Source organism: Cheilinus undulatus, linkage group 13 (assembly GCF_018320785.1).
Source record: "Cheilinus undulatus linkage group 13, ASM1832078v1, whole genome shotgun sequence".
In the NCBI taxonomy this organism is placed as follows: domain Eukaryota; kingdom Metazoa; phylum Chordata; class Actinopteri; order Labriformes; family Labridae; genus Cheilinus; species Cheilinus undulatus.
Window position 1 is genome coordinate 48,300,339 of NC_054877.1, and position 22,935 is coordinate 48,323,273.

Sequence of the window (22,935 nt, forward strand, 5' to 3'; positions counted from 1 at the left end):
TTTATGACACTTCTATCTAATCATTATGATCATAAATGACTAAAAAAAAATTATGAATAAAATCTAATAAATGATAAAAATGCCCTCAAGTGGATTATCAGTTACCAAAAACACCTAATGTATCAAATGAGATACAAAAAATATAAAATATAATGTTAAATTTTATGGAAATTTAGATTTTTTTAGAGAAAGAGAAAGTGAAATAAACATTTCAGTTCCAAAAAATAGAATTTTCTGGCTATAGTTTGTGTTTTCAGGCTTTTACGGGTTAACCTTGGAATCTGATTTGAAAAAAGTTTTTTCTTTCTAACAACACAAAAATAAGACTGAAATTTGACTTTTTTTCCTCAGAATTGTAACTTTTGACTTTAATCTCAGAATTTTGATTTTTAATTTTATAATCAGGATCATAGCTTGTGCTGAATAAAAAGTTGTCTCTCCAATAAAATCTGTCAATCTTATTATCTTTAACTATCCTGACTTTCATTAAGAATTTGATATATATGTACCTGCAGGCCCCTGTAAAAAGCCTCTATTGATGATTTTAAACAAGCAAAATCTCCTGAATTTCCCTAAATTTGAGGTTTAACTGCATGCATGACCACAAACAGGGGGATTTTCTTACCACGACTCGCTCTTCCTGCCCATCCTCATCAAAAACATCTGTGTGATATCAGCATTAGCCATGCTAACTAAAAATATTCTTATTATTCTCTGCCGTTAGGATGCTGGAAATCTGGACATTTGGGGATTTAGGATTGACTTTTAGGTTTAAAAAGAAATGTTTGGAAATGTCTCATCAGTCAAAAGTTAAACTAAAAGGTGAAATTGCTCCCCCTACTGTCTGATTTCTCAGTGTTTAATTACTGGAGGTTTTCCTTTTGCAACATGTAAATGCAGCAGGAAGAATTCTACAAAATTCATTGCCTGTATGCAGCGTCATGCTTATAATGAAGCTGCTTCATACTCTTTGTTTTCTAGGATGTTCTTTTCCAGCCTTTGTCACTGAGAGGAAAGAGCCTTCTAAGCGTAAAACTTTGAGGCGTTGGCCACCATCTTGGTCATTATAGCATCTTTTTTACATGTCTAACCTCTTGATAGGCTCTGATTTGATTGGGGGCAGGGAATAACCATATTGACGACTCAAATTTTGAGGATTATATGGACAAAAATCAGGAACCAGGCCTACTTCTCTCCAGATGGGAAGGGAGGGGAAAGGCCCTAAAATCGTCCTGTCCTGGGAGGATAAGAGAGGAACCGTCAGCAGCAGCCGTCTCTGCAGCGTTCTCTCTATGCAACACATGCTGGAAGTCTGTAACTGCAACTAAACTAAATCAAACGCGATAAAAACATCCAAATGTTCTTCCCTTGCCCACTAGGATGAAGAAGAGCCTTTTCCCTTTTCTAATCTGACGTGATGTGAATGCAGCTCAAAATCTCCCTCCGTTTTTACAGTCGTTTCTTGGATCAACCAACTAAAAAGTTTCCTCTCTTTTTCTAATTTTTCCTCTTTTATAACAACAAAAACCTGCTTTAAAAATCAGAGTAAAAACAACAAAAACACTGAGGTTAAACACAGAGATATCAGCTACAAATATGTTCAGTAGTTCTTTTGAAATTTGGACCAAAAAACTTTTGTTGTCTCCCTGTTTGCTCCAGTTTCAGTCCGATGAAGCTCGGGGGTTAATTTGCCTGCAGCATGTTTTTGATCTGCTTGGAGGTAGCCTCATCGTTCAGATGTTTGGTCGTGTACCTGCAGAGACGGAGCAGGAAATTATTTAGGGATATCTGAAAACAATGATAACAACCTCACAACCTGATAAAGCATGGCTACTGGTGGATACTGGGAAAGTGTTGCAGAAAAAGTGTAGCCTCTCATATCCTAAATCCTGAGTGGTTTCAATCAGTGCGCTACAAACGTAACCGTTTAGGATGTGCTCCTGTTATAGAGACAGACCTGAGAGCGTTGAGTAATCCCTCCACACTGCTGGGCGGCTGCTCCTTCAGCACTCTGATGCATCCTTTCATCTAAAAAAAACAATCAGTTATTATTAAAACATTTACATTTTATGAAGAGTTTGACAATTCCTGAATTCTAAACCTCAAAGTCTGATATGGACTGATATTTACAGCTGATATAGACTGATAATTACAGCTGATATAGACTGATATTTACAGCTGATATAGACTGATATTTACAGCTGATATAGACTGATATTTACAGCTGATATAGGCTGATATTTACAGCTGATATAGGCTGATATTTACAGCTGATATAGGCTGATATTTACAGCTGATATAGACTGATAATTACAGCTGATATAGACTGATATTAACAATTGATTTAGACTGATATTTACAGCTGATATAGACTGATATTTACAGCTGATATAGACTGATAATTACAGCTGATATAGACTGATATTAACAATTGATTTAGACTGATATTTACAGCTGATATAGACTGATATTTACAGCTGATATAGGCTGATATTTACAGCTGATATAGGCTGATATTTACAGCTGATATAGGCTGATATTTACAGCTGATATAGGCTGATATTTACAGCTGATATAGGCTGATATTTACAGCTGATATAGGCTGATATTTACAGCTGATATAGACTGATATTTACAGCTGATATAGGCTGATATTTACAGCTGATATAGGCTGATATTTACAGCTGATATAGACTGATATTTACAGCTGATATAGACTGATATTTACAGCTGATATAGACTGATATTTACAGCTGATATAGACTGATAATTACAGCTGATATAGACTGATATTTACAGCTGATATAGACTGATATTTACAGCTGATATAGACTGATATTTACAGCTGATATAGGCTGATATTTACAGCTGATATAGACTGATATTTACAGCTGATATAGACTGATATTTACAGCTGATATAGACTGATATTTACAGCTGATATAGACTGATATTTACAATTGATTTAGACTGATATTTACAGCTGATATAGACTGATATTAACAATTGATTTAGACTGATAATTACAGCTGATATAGACTGATATTTACAGCTGATATAGACTGATATTTACAGCTGATATAGACTGATATTTACAGCTGATATAGACTGATATTTACAATTGATTTAGACTGATAATTACAGCTGATATAGACTGATATTTACAGCTGATATAGACTGATATTTACAGCTGATATAGACTGATATTTACAGCTGATATAGACTGATATTTACAGCTGATATAGACTGATATTTACAGCTGATATAGACTGATATTTACAATTGATTTAGACTGATATTTACAGCTGATATAGACTGATATTTACAATTGATTTAGACTGATAATTACAGCTGATATAGACTGATATTTACAGCTGATATAGACTGATATTTACAGCTGATATAGACTGATATTTACAGCTGATATAGGCTGATATTTACAGCTGATATAGACTGATATTTACAGCTGATATAGACTGATATTTACAGCTGATATAGACTGATATTTACAATTGATTTAGACTGATAATTACAGCTGATATAGACTGATATTTACAATTGATTTAGACTGATATTTACAGCTGATATAGACTGATATTTACAATTGATTTAGACTGATAATTACAGCTGATATAGACTGATATTAACAATTGATTTAGACTGATATTTACAGCTGATATAGACTGATATTTACAATTGATTTAGACTGATAATTACAGCTGATATAGACTGATATTAACAATTGATTTAGACTGATATTTACAGCTGATATAGACTGATATTTACAATTGATTTAGACTGATATTTACAGCTGATATAGACTGATATTTACAATTGATTTAGACTGATAATTACAGCTGATATAGACTGATATTAACAATTGATTTAGACTGATATTTACAGCTGATATAGACTGATATTTACAGCTGATATAGACTGATATTTACAGCTGATACAGACTGATATTTACAGCTGATATAGGCTGATATTTACAGCTGATATAGACTGATATTTACAGCTGATACAGACTGATATTTACAGCTGATATAGACTGATATTTACAGCTGATATAGACTGATATTTACAGCTGATATAGACTGATATTTACAGCTGATATAGGCTGATATTTACAGCTGATATAGACTGATATTTACAGCTGATATAGACTGATATTTACAGCTGATATAGACTGATATTCACAGCTGATATAGACTGATATTTACAATTGATTTAGACTGATATTTACAGCTGATATAGACTGATATTAACAATTGATTTAGACTGATATTTACAGCTGATACAGACTGATATTTACAGCTGATATAGACTGATATTTACAGCTGATATAGACTGATATTTACAGCTGATACAGACTGATATTTACAGCTGATATAGACTGATATTTACAGCTGATATAGACTGATATTTACAGCTGATATAGACTGATATTTACAGCTGATATAGACTGATATTTACAGCTTATACAGACTGATATTTAGAGTTGATTTAGACCGATATTTACAGCTGATATAGACTGATATTAACAATTGATTTAGACTGATATTTACAGCTGATACAGACTGATATTTACAGCTGATATAGACTGATATTTACAGCTGATACAGACTGATATTTACAGCTGATATAGACTGATATTTACAGCTGATATAGACTGATATTTACAGCTGATATAGACTGATATTTACAGCTGATATAGACTGATATTTACAGCTGATACAGACTGATATTTAGAGTTGATTTAGACCGATATTTACAGCTGATATAGACTGATATTAACAATTGATTTAGACTGATATTTACAGCTGATATAGACTGATATTTACAGCTGATATAGACTGATATTAACAATTGATTTAGACTGATGTCTACAGCTGATATAGACTGATATTTACAGCTGATATAGACTGATGTTTACAGCTGATATAGACTGATATTTACAGCTGATATAGACTGATATTTACAGCTGATATAGACTGATATTTAGAGTTGATATAGACTGATATTTACAGCCGATATAGACTGATATTTACAGCTGATATAGACTGATATTTACAGCTGATTTATACTAATATTAACAATTGATAAATGTTAATAGATTTGTGGATATAAGCCAATAGTTACAGGTGTAGAATATGTTGTTTGCTTGCTGTGTATATGGTGATTGGGTGTTGCTAACGTACGTCTATATTGGAAGTCTTAACGAAGGCTCCAGCCGGGTGAACGTGGTCGTACAGGATTATGACGCCGACCATCACACGGAGGCAGAACAACACCGTCTCGTCACTGGTGAATCGACTGCGGTACTCCCTGCAAAAACACACAGCACTGGTTTGTCTAAAGCCCGACTTCTACTTCTGCATCAAATCTACACCATAGATCTGTTCAGCCCTGAGCCCTGCACACAAGCTTACAAACTGAGCCAATGTGCTCCTCTTTAAAAGTGTAACTACAAGCCAACATGGCACAGAATGCAAGCCCAGTCTAAGTAAACTCTGCAGGCATGAATGACTGCAGACTTTACATCTAGAGAAATCAGTTTTCCAGCTTACCAACAAGTGCACAACTTCCCCTGTTGAGGTCACTACAGCGTAGGTTACTACGGTGTAGGGCACTACAGTGTAGCTCAATACAGTGTAGCTCAATACGGTGTAGGTCACCAGCGTGTAGGTCACTATAGTGTAGGTTACTGCGGTGTAGGTCACTACAGTGAAGGTCACCATGTTGTTGGTCACTATGATGTAGGTCATTACAGTTTAGGTCACTAAAGTGAAGGTCACTGAGTAGGTCACTACAGTGTAGGTCACTACAGAGTGGGTCACTACAGTGTAGCTCAACACGGTGTAGGTAACTTCAGTGTAGGTCACCATGGTGTTGGTCACTATGATGTAGGTCACTAAAGTTCAGGTCACTACAGAGTAGGTCACTACGGCGTAGGCCACTTCAGTGGAGGTCACTACAGTGTAGGTCACTACAGCGTAGGTCACTACGGTGTAGGGCACTATGTTGTAGATCACTACAATGTAGGTCACCAAAGTGTAGGTCACTAAAGTTCAGGTCACTACAGTGTAGGTCACTTCAGTGTAGGTCACTACAGAGTAGGTCACTACGGTGTAGGTCATTATGTTGTAGGTCACTACAGTGTAGGTCACTACAGTGTAGGTCACTACAGTGTAGGTCACTACAGTGAAGGTGACTAAAGTGTAGGTCACTACAGTGTAGGTCACTACGCTGTAGGTCAGTATGTTGTAGGTCACTACAGTGAAGGTCACTAAAGAGTAGGTCACTTCAGTGAAGGTCACCACGGTGTAGGTCACTATGGTGTAGGTCACTTCAATGAGAGTCACTATGGGGTAGATTTGGTGCAGTAGTATAAAACAGGTGAATTCAGGAACATGTAAGGACTCACGGTGTTTCCAGCATCACTTTACAAACGCTGGCCATCGTGCTCAGACAGTCTGTTGTGTTTTCAGTCGGGACCTCTGGATTCTGCAACAACAGCAACATATAAACAAAGTTTAATAAAAAAAAAAAAACAGAAAGCCTAAAACTTATTCTATTGATGGTCCAGAGCAACGCAAACAGGCAGGTTCATGTCTTTATTCTCAACAGTGAGGGATTAATTTTAGAAACTAGAGTTTTAGAGTGTGCTTTTCATTATGCTCTCACCCATCCACTGTCTGATTAACATTATAATGTTGGAGAAGAACTTCATTCATTATCTTTATATACAGATGTTCATTTTTTATAAATAAATCATATTTAAACACTTCTTTGTCTAAAATATAAACAATTAAAGGACATGTAGAGGAGAGGAAATGTATCTTATTTTTCTCAGTGATGTAATAAAATGCAGTTGCAAAGATTTAATAAGTCAAATAGAAAATTACAGACAAGTCAGGCTGTTGCATGTCGCTTGGCCTCCAACAGCACTATAGCTCATCATGGATTCTGTTAGTGGCATTGTCAGGATCTCAGAGTGCAGACGGGACTTTCTCATGAGTTTCTCAGACATTTTTCAGAATAAAAGATATTTAACAGATACTTTTAAGATGGACAAGGTTTATTTGAACAATATTTAACCAAATATTTTATTTCATTGTTTTGTTGCAGATAAAAAATGAAGCATGTAGTCCAGAGGAATTTAATTCTGAATACTCAATCTAACAGGGATTTTGGTTTCAAAAAAGGTTTGAGGATTCTTTAAACTAAAGGAACAAGTTAAGTGTAACAGCATGTGTTAGTAGTCAGAAAAACTTAGAGGGAAAGCGCCCTCTGCTGGTGATTTAGGGGAAGGGTTAGCAGATAAACTGCTTAAAGTGCTTCTGCTGCCCCCAACAGGCTTGAATGATCATTACAGCTACAGCATTTACATGAACCGCCTTGGACCTGAGCTTTTGTTTGGGATGTTTTTTTTAGCTTTGAACAAGAAGAAGTTTTAACCAAAAACTGATGTATGCAGACAACATGCTTATCTTAATATACAGGCCACCAAAAAAAAACTTCAGCTTGAAGTCATTTTCCCAAAGTGTATGTTCAAAATCACTAAAGATGTCTGTGAGACGGACAGCACTACACATCTCTAAAAGGATCTGTTTCTCGAAACATCACTGAGTCGGTTTTTGACCGCCTGATGAGAGATGCTAAAATTTTTTAAGGCTGTATATGGACTAAATTTACACTAAAAGGATCTTAAAACATTCCTTTAAAATATTAAAGATTTCCAAAAAATATAAAACAACATATCTGCAAACTTTCCAAGACATACTGACAGTTTCTGTGATAATTCTTTAAAATCCCTTTAAAAACTCATAATGTGCTCACCAAATATTTCAATACGTATTTCTGGAAAAAAAATCCAAATATTCAAATAAAACTTTATCCCAAATTCCTGATCAAATCACTCCAAATTTACAAATAAATCCCCCTAAATTCCAAAGAAAATTAAGAAAATATTTCTAATCGAATTTCCCTGAACATCCAAACAAATTTTCTGAAGATTTCCATAAATATTGAAAAAAATTATGAAGGAAATTCCTCACTCAAGTCAACCAATCAAATGCCCCCAAATTAACAAATTACCCAAATTCCCATGAAAGTTCTGAAAATTTTAAAGCAACCCATCCCCCATTTAAAAAAAAAAACAAAAAACTTTAAATCAAACTCTCCAAAATATACGAACATATACCCAAAATTTTTAAGAAAATTCCTGAAAACTTCAAAGCAAATTCCCACAGTGGGAATTCCGGACAATTATCTCAAAATTATAACACCAGAATTTACTTTTACATTGTAAAAAAGCCAAAATGTAGTAACGTCCTCTTACATACATGCAGAATCTGAGAAGATTAAATGTTTTTTCCCTCTAAATTTTATCAATAAATCCAAACACAAGAGTGTATTTTTTGTGCCTTTCTCTTGTTTATAATTTCTGTTTTGTTGCATTTATAAGCCTTCCTTATTTTAAATATTAAAATACAGACATGACCTTTAATGTAAATGAAGTGGAAAAACACAGACAACCAAATAACCAAGTATATAATGATAAAATATATATTTAGACATTTTTATTTACTAATTTATCAATCTATTTTCATAATCAGTGATAGAATACAAATGTTAGTAGATCCATTTCTGTGATTATTTTCATTTATGTTTGTATCTTAATTTTTAAAATTCTTGTAAAGTACTGAACTTCATATCTACTGAGTTTATCAATAAAAATTCACTTATTCAAATATGATAATAATGTGTCAAAGAATGAGTTCAGAGAGGTAAATAAAACAGAATAAATGCAGTCATTAAATAAAGAAATATTTTTTTAAAAGTGCAATAAAGATTAAACATTTAAAATCTAAATAAATCTGAATTTATGCAAATAAAAAAACCAAACAAAAAATACATATTGTTTTCACAAATACAGAAATAAATCAGGACTATGTGTGAAAATGGATGAAAATTGTTATAAAGACTCTTTTTTGGTCTTAATTTAGTAACTAACCATTAAACCTGAGTGTGCAGTTTAGGTTCATGTATGTATTTAGATAGTTGGGGAATATTCTGTCTTAGATAAGTGAATCTAAATCAGGTTCATAAATCTCAGTTTGGACTCACGTCTGAGACGAACTTTGACGTAGCGTCGCTTAGCGTCTTCAGCATCGGCGTGGAGCTGGCGTAAAATAACGACATCCGATTGGCCAGCTCGTTGTTGACTTCATTTCCTGAATCCGCCTGGAACCAAAAATAAAACCATAAGCAGCCATGATGATCCAGGATGAGCTGAAAATATATATTTACTGAAGAGAAGGCAGTCTCTAAAGTCAGTCAGATGTTTTAGTCTCTTACAGAAAGGTTGTTGATCCTCATCCGGCTGATTGTTCGTCTGTAATAGCTGAAGTCGTTCTGGATCGCAGGGTTTGTCATCTGGAGAGGAGGGTGAGGAAGAGGAGTTTGTTTTATTTCTAATCCTGACATTTTTGTCTGTAATTTATGACTCATAATAACAACTCATTTAGACTGCCATGGAGGCTTTTAGGCCGATACAGGGAGAAGAAGGGGTTAAAGGAGGTGAGGAAAACGAAGATGAGGGATACGGTAGAGATGAGAGGAGGTAGAGGAGGTGCAGGTGAAGGAGCGTGAATGGACCTTGAGCTCGTCGAAGCGCAGCGTGAAGTGCAGGATGTGGGCGAACTGTCGAGCCAGAGCCTGTTTCTGCTCCAGGTGCTGAGTGGGAGTGGAGGCAGAGCTGGTGAGGACAACCAGGAGACGCCGCAGACTGGACTCTGATGGAGAGGGGAGACAGAGGGGAGACGGATTCGTTAGTGACGACATTTACTGAGATGATCTCCACGTCTGCTGCCATGCTCCCTCTAGTGGCTGCAGCGAGTTCTACAGTCAAATTATCAAAGACTTGGAGAAGAACTTGACAGTTGCAGAGTCTACGTTATTTTTTGTCCTGATGGTGGCACTAGAGAGAAGTTTACATTCTTCTCACCGAGTTTCTGGGAGAACTCGTAGAATGTTTTGAGTTTAGCGACCAGAGGAACCACGGCAGACCAGGCCTTCTCCTGAACGCCCTCCACACCAGGACTCTGGATGGCCTGAAAACACAGAAATATCTCTGTTAGAACAGTAACAAAGGCTCAAAAATACGTTTAACTGACATTAGAGCCTGATCAGTCTGACTGGACAACTGCCCTCGTCCCAGTAAACCTACAGTATAGAAGCAGAAGTCTGAGTCCTCCACAATAGGTGGCGGTATACCTGCTTTTACTACAGTTCAATTTCCTGTTTTCTTTGCTAAAAACTAGCGTAGCTAACTGATTTTAAGTGAACTAGGGGTATACCATTTATTGGCGTAGCTGATTATTGATGCAGATATTTGTTATCAGTATACACATTTTATTTAACTGACAATCAGCCATCAAAGGTGTGCTTCTTTGGCTCCACTGTAAGGTGTGTCTACCCCTCTGGCTTTGTTTACACTCTCTACAGTCTGACCTAATGTCCCACCCTCAACACTATCTGACTGGCCTGATGTCACACAACTACCAGCCAACTGGCAGTGAGGCCTGAGTGGCACTGACACAGAGAGTGTACGGCATCACTTCCTGTTTCCTGCTGCTACTGTGTTGCTCTGAGCTGTTTTCATTGACAGAGCTAGAGTTAAATTATTTATGTTCCCTGATGTTAAACATGTAGTTTCAGTTTTACCACATTAGCTACTTTTTATCATAACAAATGAAGATCAGTTCCAAATCTCAGTTATCAGTCAAATGTACGACTGATAATAAATATAGTATCAGCCCTGAAAAACCATAATCAGTGAAAATCAACTGTTGATATCGGCCTATAACAGCTGTATATATGGGTTTGAATCAGCTGTGATTTTCAGCCTATGTTAGCTGTAGATGTTGGCTTATTAAGTCTGTTAATATATAGACCTTTATTGACTAAAAAACTCAGCCTCTATCAGCTTTAAATATTGGCCTAAATAATCTGTAAATATTGGCCTAAATCTGTTGTGAAAATTGACCCAAAACAGCCGTAAATATCACAATATGTCAGCTGTTACAATGGTCTAGATCAGTTGTAAATTTCAGCCGATATGAACTATACATATCAGTCTAAAATTGCTGTTAATATCAACCTTTATATGCTGTATATATCGGTGTAAATCAAATGTAAAAATTGGCATATCAGCCTAAATTGGCTGTAAACACTGAACTATATCGGCTGTAATTATCGATGGAAATCAGTTGTATATATTAGTCCAAATCCCCTGCAAATGTTCGCCTAAATCAGCTGTAAACATCGTCTTATATCAGCTGTAAATACTGACCCAAATCAGCCTTAAATTTTGGTCTAAATCACATGCAAATATCAACCTACAGTTGCAAGAAAAAGTATGTGAACCCTTTGGGACTTCTTGAATTTCTGTATAAATTGGTCATAAAATGTGTTCTGATCTTCATCTAAGTCACAACAATAGACAAACTCAGTCTGCTTAGACTAATACCTCACAAAAAATGATATGTTTTCATGTTTTTATTGAACAAACCATGTAAACATTCACAGTGCAGGGTGGAAAAAGTATGTGAACCCCTAGGCTAATGACTTCTCCAAGAGCTAATTGGAGCCAGGAGTCAGCCAACCTGGAGTCCAATCAATGTGATGAGACTGGATGTGTTGGTTAAAGCTGCCCTGCCCTATAAAAAAAACACACCAGTTTGAATTTGCTGTTCTCAAGAAGCATTGCCTGATATGAACCATGCCTGGCACAAAAGAGATCTCAGAAGACCTACGATCAAGAATTGTTGACTTGCATGAAGCTGGAAAGGGTTACAAAAGTGTCTCTAAAAGCCTTGATGTTCATGTGTCCACGGTAAGACAGACTGTCTACAAATGGAGAAGGTTCAGCACTGTTGCTACTCTCCCTAGGTGTGGTCGTCCTGTAAAGATGACTGCAAGAGAAAAGTGCAGAATGCTCAGTGAGGTGAAGAAGAATCCTAGAGTCTCAGCTGAAGACTTACAGAAGTCTCTGGCACATGCTAACATTTGTGTTGACAAATCTACAATAAGTAAAACATTAAACAAGAATGGAGTTCATGGGAGGACACCACGGAGGAAGCCACTGCTGTCCAAAAAAAACATTGCTGCACGTTTGAAGTTTACAAAAGAGTACCTGGATGTTCCACAGCACTACTGGCAAAATATTCTGTCCATAGATGAAACCAAAATGGAGTTGTTTGGAAGGAACACACAACGTTATGTGTGGAGAAAAAAAGGCTCAGCACACCAACATCAAAACCTCATCCCAACTGTGAAATATGGTGGAGGGGCCATCATCGTTTGGGGCTGCTTTGCTGCCTCAGGGCCTGGACGGATTGCTGTCATTGACGGACAAATGAATTCCCAATTTTATCAAGACATTTTGCAGGAAAACTTAAGACTATCTGTCCGCCAACTGAAGCTCAACAGAGGATGGGTGATGCAACAGGACAACGACCCAAAGCATGGAAGTAAATCAACAACAGAATGGCTTCAACAGAAGAAAATACGCCTTCTGGAGTGGCCCAGTCAGAGTCCTGACCTCAACCTGATTGAGATGCTGTGGCATGACCTCAAGAGAGCGATTCACACCAGACATCCCAATAATATTGCTGAACTGGAAAAGTTTTGTAAAGAGGAATGGTCCAAAATTTCTCCTGACCGTTGTGCAGGTCTGATCTGCAACTACAGGAAATGTTTGGTTGAAGTTATTGCTGCCAAAGGAGGGTGGAGGAGGGGTTCACATACTTTTTCCACCCTGCACTGTGAATGTTTACATGGTTTGTTCAATATAAACATGAAAACATATCATTTTTTGTGCAGTATTAGTTCAAGCAGACTGAGTTTGTCTATTGTTGTGACTTAGATGAAGATCAGAACACATTTTATGACCAATTTATGCAGAAATCCAAGAAATCCCAAAGGGTTCACATACTTTTTCTTGCAACTGTAAATCTGCTGCTTATATCAGCCTAAATCAGCTGTACATATCAGCCTAACGTAGCTAAAATTATTGGCCTGTGTCAGCTGTAAATATCATTTTTAAGGTGAAAAAGATGCAGAAAAAGCATATTTATGTACGTCACTGTGCAGTATTGTCCTTTTTGCAGAGACAAATCTTCTCTCCAGTTGCAGCGGTGTGAAGTGATGGGCTTTAGTTGCAGTTCAGAGTTTTAACTTGTATCACTGCATTCTTTGGTCTGAACGGGCTTTCAGTATAACTTACAGGAAGTTAATGTTGCACTGTGGAAGTTCTATTAAGTCCTTTTAAGTAAATCTAAAAATCCATATTACCATTCTGATTTCCTCTCCAGCCCCTCTGTACGCCTGCAGGTCCTCCAGGATGACCTGAGCCTCCGTCAGCACCTGGTTCACCTCCTCCCACACCTCCGTCTCTGACTGTGAGGGCTGAGCGTCTGCAGACGGACACAAATGCACACATCAGAGTTTGAACACTGCATCCATTTTCTCTCTGAGTTAGTAAAGATCCAAAACTTCAGAGGAGTTTGTGTGGGTGTTTTTCTCACTCTCAAAGTCCAAGAAGAAGTTTCCCCCGTTGTTGTCGATGTCTCTGGTTAACACCTTGATCAGGTTCCCCATCCTGAAAACACACAGTGTGAATTTTATTAGTTTGAAGTGACTATGCAGCCATTCTTTAGGTTTTAAAATCACAGCGGCTGCTCGGTAAATCTCTTCACAGATACCAGAACCACCTGACAAAGACAGAACATTTTCACTCAGAAAACATATCTGAATGTCACAAGTTAAGTAAGATGGTGAAAAGTAAAAGTTAAAAAAACATTACTTTGATAAAATCTCTTATTTTAATATTTAACATGAACTCGGTTTCAACTAAACATGAATAAATGCTGTCACATCTATCGGGAGCCATTGGACGTTGGTGAGTCATTTTGTACATGCCCACATGCATTTTTCCTTTAACAGTTATATACCTACGTTGCTTTCCTCCGATCCTCTAGAGGAAGCCAAAGTGGTACCAAAAGAGGAGTTGTTTGGGAGCAGACAGACCAGCTCTTATTTCTGAGCTGAGCCAAATTCAGATTTAGAGATCCAGATCTCTAAAAAGAATCAGATTTCCCATCACTCTGAGCGAGGCTGGATGGACATAAATGAAGCCATGCTTGTGTTTACTAGTCAAATACAGCAGATCATGTTAGCTGACTGGATTCCTAAAACTAAAATACAGTAAGATGGCTTATAAATAAATAAAACAGACTATAAGGATGAAATAAACTCCAGTTATCAGCACTCTGATCATCTTCTATAGTCTTCTAATAGTGTCTAAAGTCAGAACTGCACTCCCCTCCAAAATTATTGGAACAGTGAGGTTAATTCCTTTATTTTTGCTGTAGACGGACAACAAGACCAGGTTAAAACCCAGAACAGGTACATCTCAAAAAATTAGAATATCTTGAAAAAGTTCAATATTTTTTGTCACTCATTTCAGAAAGGTAAACCCATATATTGTATAGACTCATTACACATAGTGTGAAATATTTCAAGCCTTTATTTCTTGAAATGTTGATGATTATGGCTTACAGATAATGAAAAGCCAAAATTCAGTGTCTCAGAAAATTAGACTATTGTGAAAAAGTTCAATATTGGAGACTCACGGTCTCACACCCTAATCAGCTGATGAACTCCAAACACCTGCAAAGGTTTCCTGAGCCTTTAAATGGTCTCTCAGTCTGGGTCAGTAGGCTACACAATCATGGAGAAGACTGCGGACTTGACAGATGTCAAGAAGACGGTCATTGACACCCTCCACAAGGAGGGTAAGCCACAGAAGGTCACTGCTAAAGAAGCTGGTTGTTCACAGAGTGCTGTATCCAAGCATATTCATAGAAAGTGGAGTGGAAGGAAAAAGTGTGGTAGGAAAAGGTGCACCAGCATAAGGGAGAACCGCAGCCTTCAGAGGATCGTCAAACAAAATCCATTCAAGAATTTGGGGGAGCTTCAGACCATTCCTCATGTCAATCCACTCCTGAACCAGAGACGACATCAGACGCGTCTTAGCTGGGCTGTGGAGAAAAAGAACTGGACTGCTGCTCAGTGGTCCAAAGTCCTCTTTTCAGATGAAAGTACATTTTGCATGTCATTTGGAAATCAAGGTCCCAGAGTCTGGAGGAAGAGTGGAGAGGCACAGAATCCACGTTGCGTGAAGTCCAGTGTGAAATTTCCACAGTCAGTGATGATTTGGGCTGCCATGGCATCTGCTGGTGTTGGTCCACTGTGCTTTCTGAAGTCCACAGTCAATGCAGCCATCTACCAGGACATTTTAGAGACCTTCATGCTTCCTTCTGCTGACTAGCTTTATGGAGATGCTGATTTCATTTTCCAGCAGGACGTGGCACCTGCCCACACTGCCAAAGGTACCAAAAGCTGCTTCAATGACCATGGTGTTACTGAGCTTGATTCAGACCTGAACCCCATAGAGAATCTATGGAAGATGAGAGACACCAGACCCAACAATGCAGATGACCTGAAGGCTGCTATCAAAACAACCTGGGCTTCCATTACACCTGAGCAGTGCCACAGGCTGATCGCCTCCATGCCACGCCACATTGATGCAGTAATTCATGCAAAAGGAGGCCCAACCAAGTATCGAAGGCATAGAAATGAACATACTTTTCAGAAGCCTGACATTTCTGTTTAAAACATCTTTTTCTTATTGATCTTATGTAATATTCTAATTTTCTGAGACACTGAATTTTGGCTTTTCATTATCTGTAAGCCATATATCATAACATTTCAAAAAAATAAAGGCTTGAAATATTTCACTCCATGTGTAATGAGTCTATATAATATATGGGTTTCACTTTCTGAAATGAGTGACAAAGTATATAAAACGTTTTCATGGTATTCTAATTTTTTAATGTACCTGTATATCAGCTGTAAATATCAGTTTTCATTAACTGTAAATATCAGTCTGTATCAGCTGTAAATATCAGTCTGTATCAGCTGTAAATATCAGTCTGTATCAGCTGTAAATATCAGTCTGTATCAGCTGTAAATATCAGTCTATATCAGCGGTAATTATCAGTCTATATCAGCTGTAAATATCAGTCTATATCAGCTGTAAATATCAGCCTGTATCAGCTGTAAATATCAGTCTATATCAGCTGTAAATATCAGCCTATATCAGCTGTAAATATCAGTCTATATCAGCTGTAAATATCAGTCTATATCAACTGTAAATATCAGCCTATATCAGCTGTAAATATCAGTCTATATCAGCTGTAAATATCAGTCTATATCAGCTATAAATATCAGTCTATATCAGCTGTAAATATCAGCCTGTATCAGCTGTAAATATCAGTCTATATCAGCTTTAAATATCAGTTTTCATTAACTGTAATCATCAGTCTATATCAGCTGTAAATATCAGTCTATATCAGCTGTAAATATCAGCCTATATCAGCTGTAAATATCAGCCTATATCAGCTGTAAATATCTGCCTATATCAGCTGTAAATATCAGTCTATATCAGACGTAAATATCAGTCTATATCAGCTGTAAATATCAGTCTGTATCAGCTGTAAATATCAGTCTATATCAGCTGTAAATATCAGTCTATATCAGCTGTAAATATCAGTCTATATCAGCTGTAAATATCAGTCTATATCAGCTGTAAATATCAGTTTATATCAGACGTAAATATCAGTCTATATCAGCTGTAAATATCAGTCTATATCAGCTGTAAATATCAGTCTATATCAGCTGTAAATATCAGTCTTTATCAGCCGTAAATATCAGTCTAGATTAGTTAAACTATCAGTACCAATTCATCTATAAAATTTAGGCAGACTTCAGAAATTTGGAGGCAATTTTAAGCAAATAAAAGCAACAAATAACAAAAAAAACAGGAGCATGAGCATTCAATTCTTCCCCACGGTAAGGAAACAAAGGTCTATTTTCTTGATTTTTACTGGAATTGCATGAAAGTCGAAATTTCTGGTATGAGGTCAACCCTATTTTCCAAGATTTCATAGTCACCAGTACAACTTAAATGTAGGACTAAATTACATCAGTGGTAGATTAGCAGGCATGAGCAGCTTAGAGTAAAAAATGAGAAAATAAATACGCATAATAAAGTGTTTATAGTTCTGCTTTAACAGCCTCATAGAAGCTCACTGTAAGTGTGGTGTGAATATTAAACTTTAAGTGTTAAGTTTTCTGCCGGTAATCTTCTCAAAGTGAAACTGTCACACTGAAGTGACAACAGTGTCATCGTGTTACAAACAGAGAAAAGAGGAAGTGAACTCTGAAAGTTTGTCCTAAATTTAACAGAGGAAGTTCCGCAGACAGAGCTCAGATCAGGTAAAACAGCAACACCAGAGCTAGTCATCATCAGGGTATGAAACCAAAGAGGTTATTATTGTTGTCTCTGCGCCATCACAAATTTATCAAGCCTGCTCTGATAAAATGACTGAACATCTAACGTTAAATCAAAACCATAAACTATCATAACAGTAGGGCGGAGGAGAAGAAGGCCCTCAACGTCTCCCAGATCCCTCTGAGGGATTCTGAGGTACTCCCAGGTCAGATGGGATATATAATCCCTCCAGTGAGTCCTGGGTCTGCCCCGGGGTCTCCTCCCAGTTGGACATGCCTGGAGGACCTCCACATGGAGGCGCCCAGGAGGTATCCAGATCAGAAGATTGAAGTTGTGATCAAACCCCAAAGCAGATTTTAGAATAAGGAACGACTGACAGAAATAAAGAATGATCTATCTAAGCATGTTTGTACGGGAAATGCCTCCATAAATAAAAAAAGCCCAGTCTTAAACTTAATACTGAGCTACAATATAATAAATGACACTAATGATAGTGAGTCCAGTCATGTCTATCAGGCATTATAGGCTGAAATGAAGAGTTATGTTTCATCTACGAATGCATCTCAGTAAATTACAATATTGTCAACAAAATTGGTTTACTTCAGTAATTCAATTCAAAAGGTAAACTCTTATATAGATTCAGTCCACACAGACTGATATATTTCAGGTGTTTATTTATTTCAATTTTGATGATTATGGCTTACAGATAATGAAAACCCAAAATTCAGTGTCTCAGAAAATTTAAATATTATGAAAAAGTTAAATGTTGGAGACTCATGGTGTCATACTCTAATCAGCGGATTAACTAAAAACACCTGTAAAGGTTTCAGAGCCTTTAAATGGTCTCTCAGTCTGGATCAGGAGCTACACAATCATGGGGAAGACTGCAGACTGGACTACGTCCAGAAGACGATCACTGACCCCCTGCACAAGGAGGGTAAGCCACAGAAGGTCCCTGCTAAAGAACCTGGCTGTTCACAGAGTGCTGAATCCAAGCACATTCATGGAAAGATGACTCTAAAGGTACACACACAGCAGGGATAACCACAGCCTTGAGAGGATTGTGAAACGAAAAGCATTCAGGAATTTGGGGGAGCTTCACAAGAAGTGGACTGCAGCTGGAATCAGAGCTTCAAGAGCCATGCACAGACCGATACAGGACGTGGACTACAACTGAACCAGAGACAACCTCAGAGGAGTCTTACCTGGGCTAAGGACTAAAAGGACTGGACTGTTGCTCAGTGGTCCAAAGTCCTCTTTTCACATGAGGGTTAATTTAGCATTTCATTTGTAAATCCAGGTCTCAGAGACTGGAGGAAGAGAGGAGAGGACCAGAATTCTTCAGGTCTTGAGGTCCAGAGTAAAGTCTGTACAGTCAGTGGTGGTTTGGGGAGCCATGTCATCAGCTGGTGTTGGTCCACTTTGTTTTATCAGGTCAAAGGTCAGCACAGCCGATCCTGATTTCATTTTCCAGAAGGACTTGGCACCTGCCCACACTGACAAAGTACCAAAACCTGGTTTATGGACCATGGTACCCCTGTAGACTGGTCTGACCTTAAGCCGTCAGAGGATCTATGAGGGATTAAAGAAGAAGAGAGACACCAGAACCAGCAACACAGAAGAGCTGATGGCCATTATCAGAGTAACCTGGGCTTCATTACTCCTCAGAAGTGCCACAGACTGATCCGTTATTTAAAGATGATACAGGCCGATATTTAAAGATGATACAGGCCGATATTTACAGATGATACAGGTCAATATTTAAAGATGATACAGGCTGATATTCAAAGATGATACAGGCCGATATTCAAAGATGATACAGGCTGATATTCAAAGATGATACAGGCTGATATTCAAAGATGATACAGGCCGATATTTACAGATGATACAGGTCAATATTTAAAGATGATACAGGCTGATATTCAAAGATGATACAGGCCGATATTCAAAGATGATACAGGCCGATATTTAAAGATGATACAGGCTGATATTTTAAGATGATACAGGCCATGGTTAAAGATGATACAGACCGATATTTAAAGATGATACAGGCCGATATTCAAAGATGATACAGGCTGATATTCAAAGATGATACAGGCTGATATTCAAAGATGATACAGGCCGATATTTAAAGATGATACAGGCTGATATTTAAAGATGATACAGGCCGATATTTAAAGATGAAACAGGCCAATATTTACAGATGATACAGGTCAATATTTAAAGATGATACAGGCTGATATTCAAAGATGATACAGGCTGATATTTTAAGATGATACAGGCCGATATTCAAAGATGATACAGGCTGATATTTAAAGATGATACAGGCTGATATTCAAAGATGATACAGGCCGATATTCAAAGATGATACAGGCTGATATTCAAAGATGATACAGGCTGATATTCAAAGATGATACAGGCCGATATTTAAAGATGATACAGGCTGATATTCAAAGATGATACAGGCCGATATTCAAAGATGATACAGGCCGATATTTAAAGATGATACAGGCTGATATTTTAAGATGATACAGGCCATGGTTAAAGATGATACAGACCGACATTTAAAGATGATACAGGCCGATATTCAAAGATGATACAGGCTGATATTCAAAGATGATACAGGCTGATATTCAAAGATGATACAGGCTGATATTTAAAGATGATACAGGCCGATATTTAAAGATGATACAGGCTGATATTCAAAGATGATACAGGCCGATATTCAAAGATGATACAGGCCGATATTTAAAGATGATACAGGCTGATATTCAAAGATGATACAGGCCGATATTCAAAGATGATACAGGCCGATATTTAAAGATGATACAGGCCGATATTTAAAGATGATACAGGCCGATATTTAAAGATGATACAGGCCGATATTTAAAGATGATACAGGCCGATATTTAAAGATGATACAGGCCGATATTTAAAGATGATACAGGCCGATATTCAAAGATGATACAGGCCATGGTTAAAGATGATACAGGCTGATATTTAAAGATGAAACAGGCCGATATTTAAAGATGATACAGGCTGATATTTTAAGATGATACAGGCCGATATTCAAAGATGATACAGGCCGATATTTAAAGATGATAAAGGCCGATATTTACAGATGATACAGGCTGATATTTTAAGATGATACAGGCCGATATTCAAAGATGATACAGGCCGATATTTAAAGATGATAAAGGCCGATATTTAAAGATGATACAGGCTGATATTTTAAGATGATACAGGCCGATATTTAAAGATGATACAGGCTGATATTTTAAGATGATACAGGCCAGTATTTAAAGATGAAACAGGCCGATATTTAAGTTGATACCGGCCATGGTTAAAGATGATACAGGCTGATATTTAAAGATGAAACAGGCCGATATTCAAAGATGATACAGGCCGATATTTAAAGATGATACAGGCCGATATTTAAAGATGATACAGGCCGATATTTAAAGATGATACAGGCCGATATTTAAAGATGATACAGGCCGATATTTAAAGATGATATAGGCCATGGTTAAAGATGATACAGGCTGATATTTAAAGATGATACAGGCCGATATTTAAAGATGATACAGGCCGATATTTAAAGATGATACAGGCCGATATTTAAAGATGATACAGGCCATGGTTAAAGATGATACAGGCCGATATCTAAAGATGATACAGGCTGATATTTAAAGATGATACAGGCCGATATTTAAAGATGATGCAGGCCCATATTTAAAGATGATACAGGCCGATATTTAAAGATGATACAGGCCGATATTCAAAGATGATACAGGTCAATATTTAAAGATGATACAGGCCATGGTTAAAGATGATACAGGCCGATATTTAAAGATGAAACAGGCCGATATTTAAAGATGATACAGGCCGATATTTAAAGATGATACAGGCCGATATTTAAAGATGATAAAGGCTGATAATTACAGTTAACTTAGGCCAAATTAACAGTAGCTTCAGGCAGATATTTATAGTAAATACAGTCCAGTGTTTACAGATTATACAGGTTGATATTTGCATTCAATTAAGGCTGATATTAACAGTTGTTAAAGGCCGATATTTGCAGTCAATTTTGGCCTATATTTAGGCTGATATTGATCATTAATTTGGGCTGATAATTAAGGTCCATTCAGGCTGGTATTCACACCTGATAGAGGCCATTACTGTTTGACAACATTTCCCAGCCCTAACTGAAATACATCACAGTTTCTATCATTTGTCTCTTTGAATTAATCAGAGGGTCATTGCAGATGTTATAGGAGTAAATCTGATCAGGAGAGTAAAGTAAGGCTGCTAATAGGAAGTTCAATGACATTTCTTGTTTGTTGTTGTCTGACAGATGTGCAGATTGTGGCCGTTGTTGTTGTTTAGATCTTGAAATAGTCAGAATCACAAGAACCAGAACTTTGTTTGCCATATAGGGAAAAATTATTTTACATTTAAATTTGCATAAATAAGTTTAAGGCCCTTTTACAGTCATTAACACTGACATTAACATTAACTTCTGTCCATTTTGAGCAGAACTAACAGATTAACTGTTATCAGCGTTTGTGTCTTTGCTTATATATTAACAGTTACTCTCTAATAAACCGTTTAAACCCTCTACCTGGTAACTATACTGACTAGCTTTTCATTAACCCAGTCTTTCTTTCACAATGGTGGTTCAAACTTGGAGGGAAACTTTTCCACACAGAAACTACAGATTGACTTCAGACCCAGTAAGGACCCTTCCTCCTTAGAGATGGTCTTTCCTGTTTGGCCCTTTCGTTTACGTTCATGTCTAAGTATACGGTTTGTGTGAATGGGTGCAGTAATAATCATAGCTGTAGGCTACATATTGTAGGTTCCTCTACTGCTCGGCACTAGCAGCAGATCGGCTGTTCAGTCGTCACATACCTTCAGAAAACCTCCGTCATGTTCATGTTTCACTATCAGAAAGAAAAGCTGAACTTTGACCTCTCTTCGCGTCATTTCTGTTTGTTTATACCGAGATTAAAAAGCAGAATTAAAAGTATAGAGTTTGTTTTTTCGTCCTGGTGAAGTTTGCAGCAGCAGCAGCAGCTTTCTGCAGGACCTGACATGTCTGATGAGATCCACCCACGGAGGACTCATCCCCCCCTCTGCTGATCCAAAACACCCCCTCAAATACCCGAACCTGCCCCCTCTCCTCACCTTCACCGATATCTGATCGATACGTGCGGATCGATAGCGAGCGTAGATCTCCAGTCTGTGTCCTCGGTGGTCCAGGTGTCTCCTCTACATGCTGAGTGAGTCTGAACCCGGAAAACAGCCGCTCTGCGCTGCCTTCACTATAAAAGGAGTGATTTCCTCAGGGCTCAGCCAATCACAGAGCGCCGAGGCTGCAACTGCAACCTGACGGAGGCAACCTGGACTCAGCGGCAACCGCGACAGAGAGAGCAACTTCTACGGCAACCGGGACGGAGCAGGAGCAAGACGCGATTTTACAGTTCTGTATGGAAGCCCAAAGCTGCAAA

General features: G+C 37.5%; 1 protein-coding gene across 2 annotated transcripts; it reads right to left on the bottom strand.

Annotated features, from left to right (window-relative positions):
* Window positions 1-286: 286 nt before the first annotated feature.
* LOC121519623 (CYFIP-related Rac1 interactor B-like) lies at window positions 287-22,731 on the bottom strand. 2 transcript variants are annotated; one of them, XM_041802405.1, is made up of 11 exons: window positions 22,613-22,731; window positions 13,596-13,669; window positions 13,363-13,484; window positions 10,013-10,118; window positions 9,664-9,800; window positions 9,364-9,441; window positions 9,133-9,249; window positions 6,428-6,507; window positions 5,202-5,328; window positions 1,958-2,028; window positions 287-1,753 (listed from the first exon to the last, which is right to left on the bottom strand). In XM_041802405.1, the coding sequence occupies exons 2-11, from the start codon at window positions 13,666-13,668 to the stop codon at window positions 1,684-1,686; spliced, it is 981 nt and encodes a 326-aa protein (XP_041658339.1). In that variant the 5' UTR covers window position 13,669; window positions 22,613-22,731; the 3' UTR covers window positions 287-1,683. The 2 variants fall into 2 exon arrangements, with proteins under 2 accessions (XP_041658339.1, XP_041658340.1); XM_041802406.1 differs by having other exon boundaries at window positions 13,596-13,708; window positions 22,613-22,717.
* Between the last annotated feature and the right edge of the window lie 204 nt (window positions 22,732-22,935).

Excerpts from the sequence above, each read along its gene's own strand:
- LOC121519623 (XM_041802405.1), bottom strand. The coding sequence starts at position 13,668 with ATGGGGAACCTGATCAAGGTGTTAACCAGAGACATCGACAACAACGGG. Across the intron at positions 9,442-9,663 it reads TGCGCTTCGACGAGCTCAAG|ATGACAAACCCTGCGATCCA; the intron begins GTCCATTCACGC and ends CCTCCTCTCCAG. Across the intron at positions 6,508-9,132 it reads CGTCAAAGTTCGTCTCAGAC|AATCCAGAGGTCCCGACTGA; the intron begins GTGAGTCCAAAC and ends CTGTTGTTGCAG.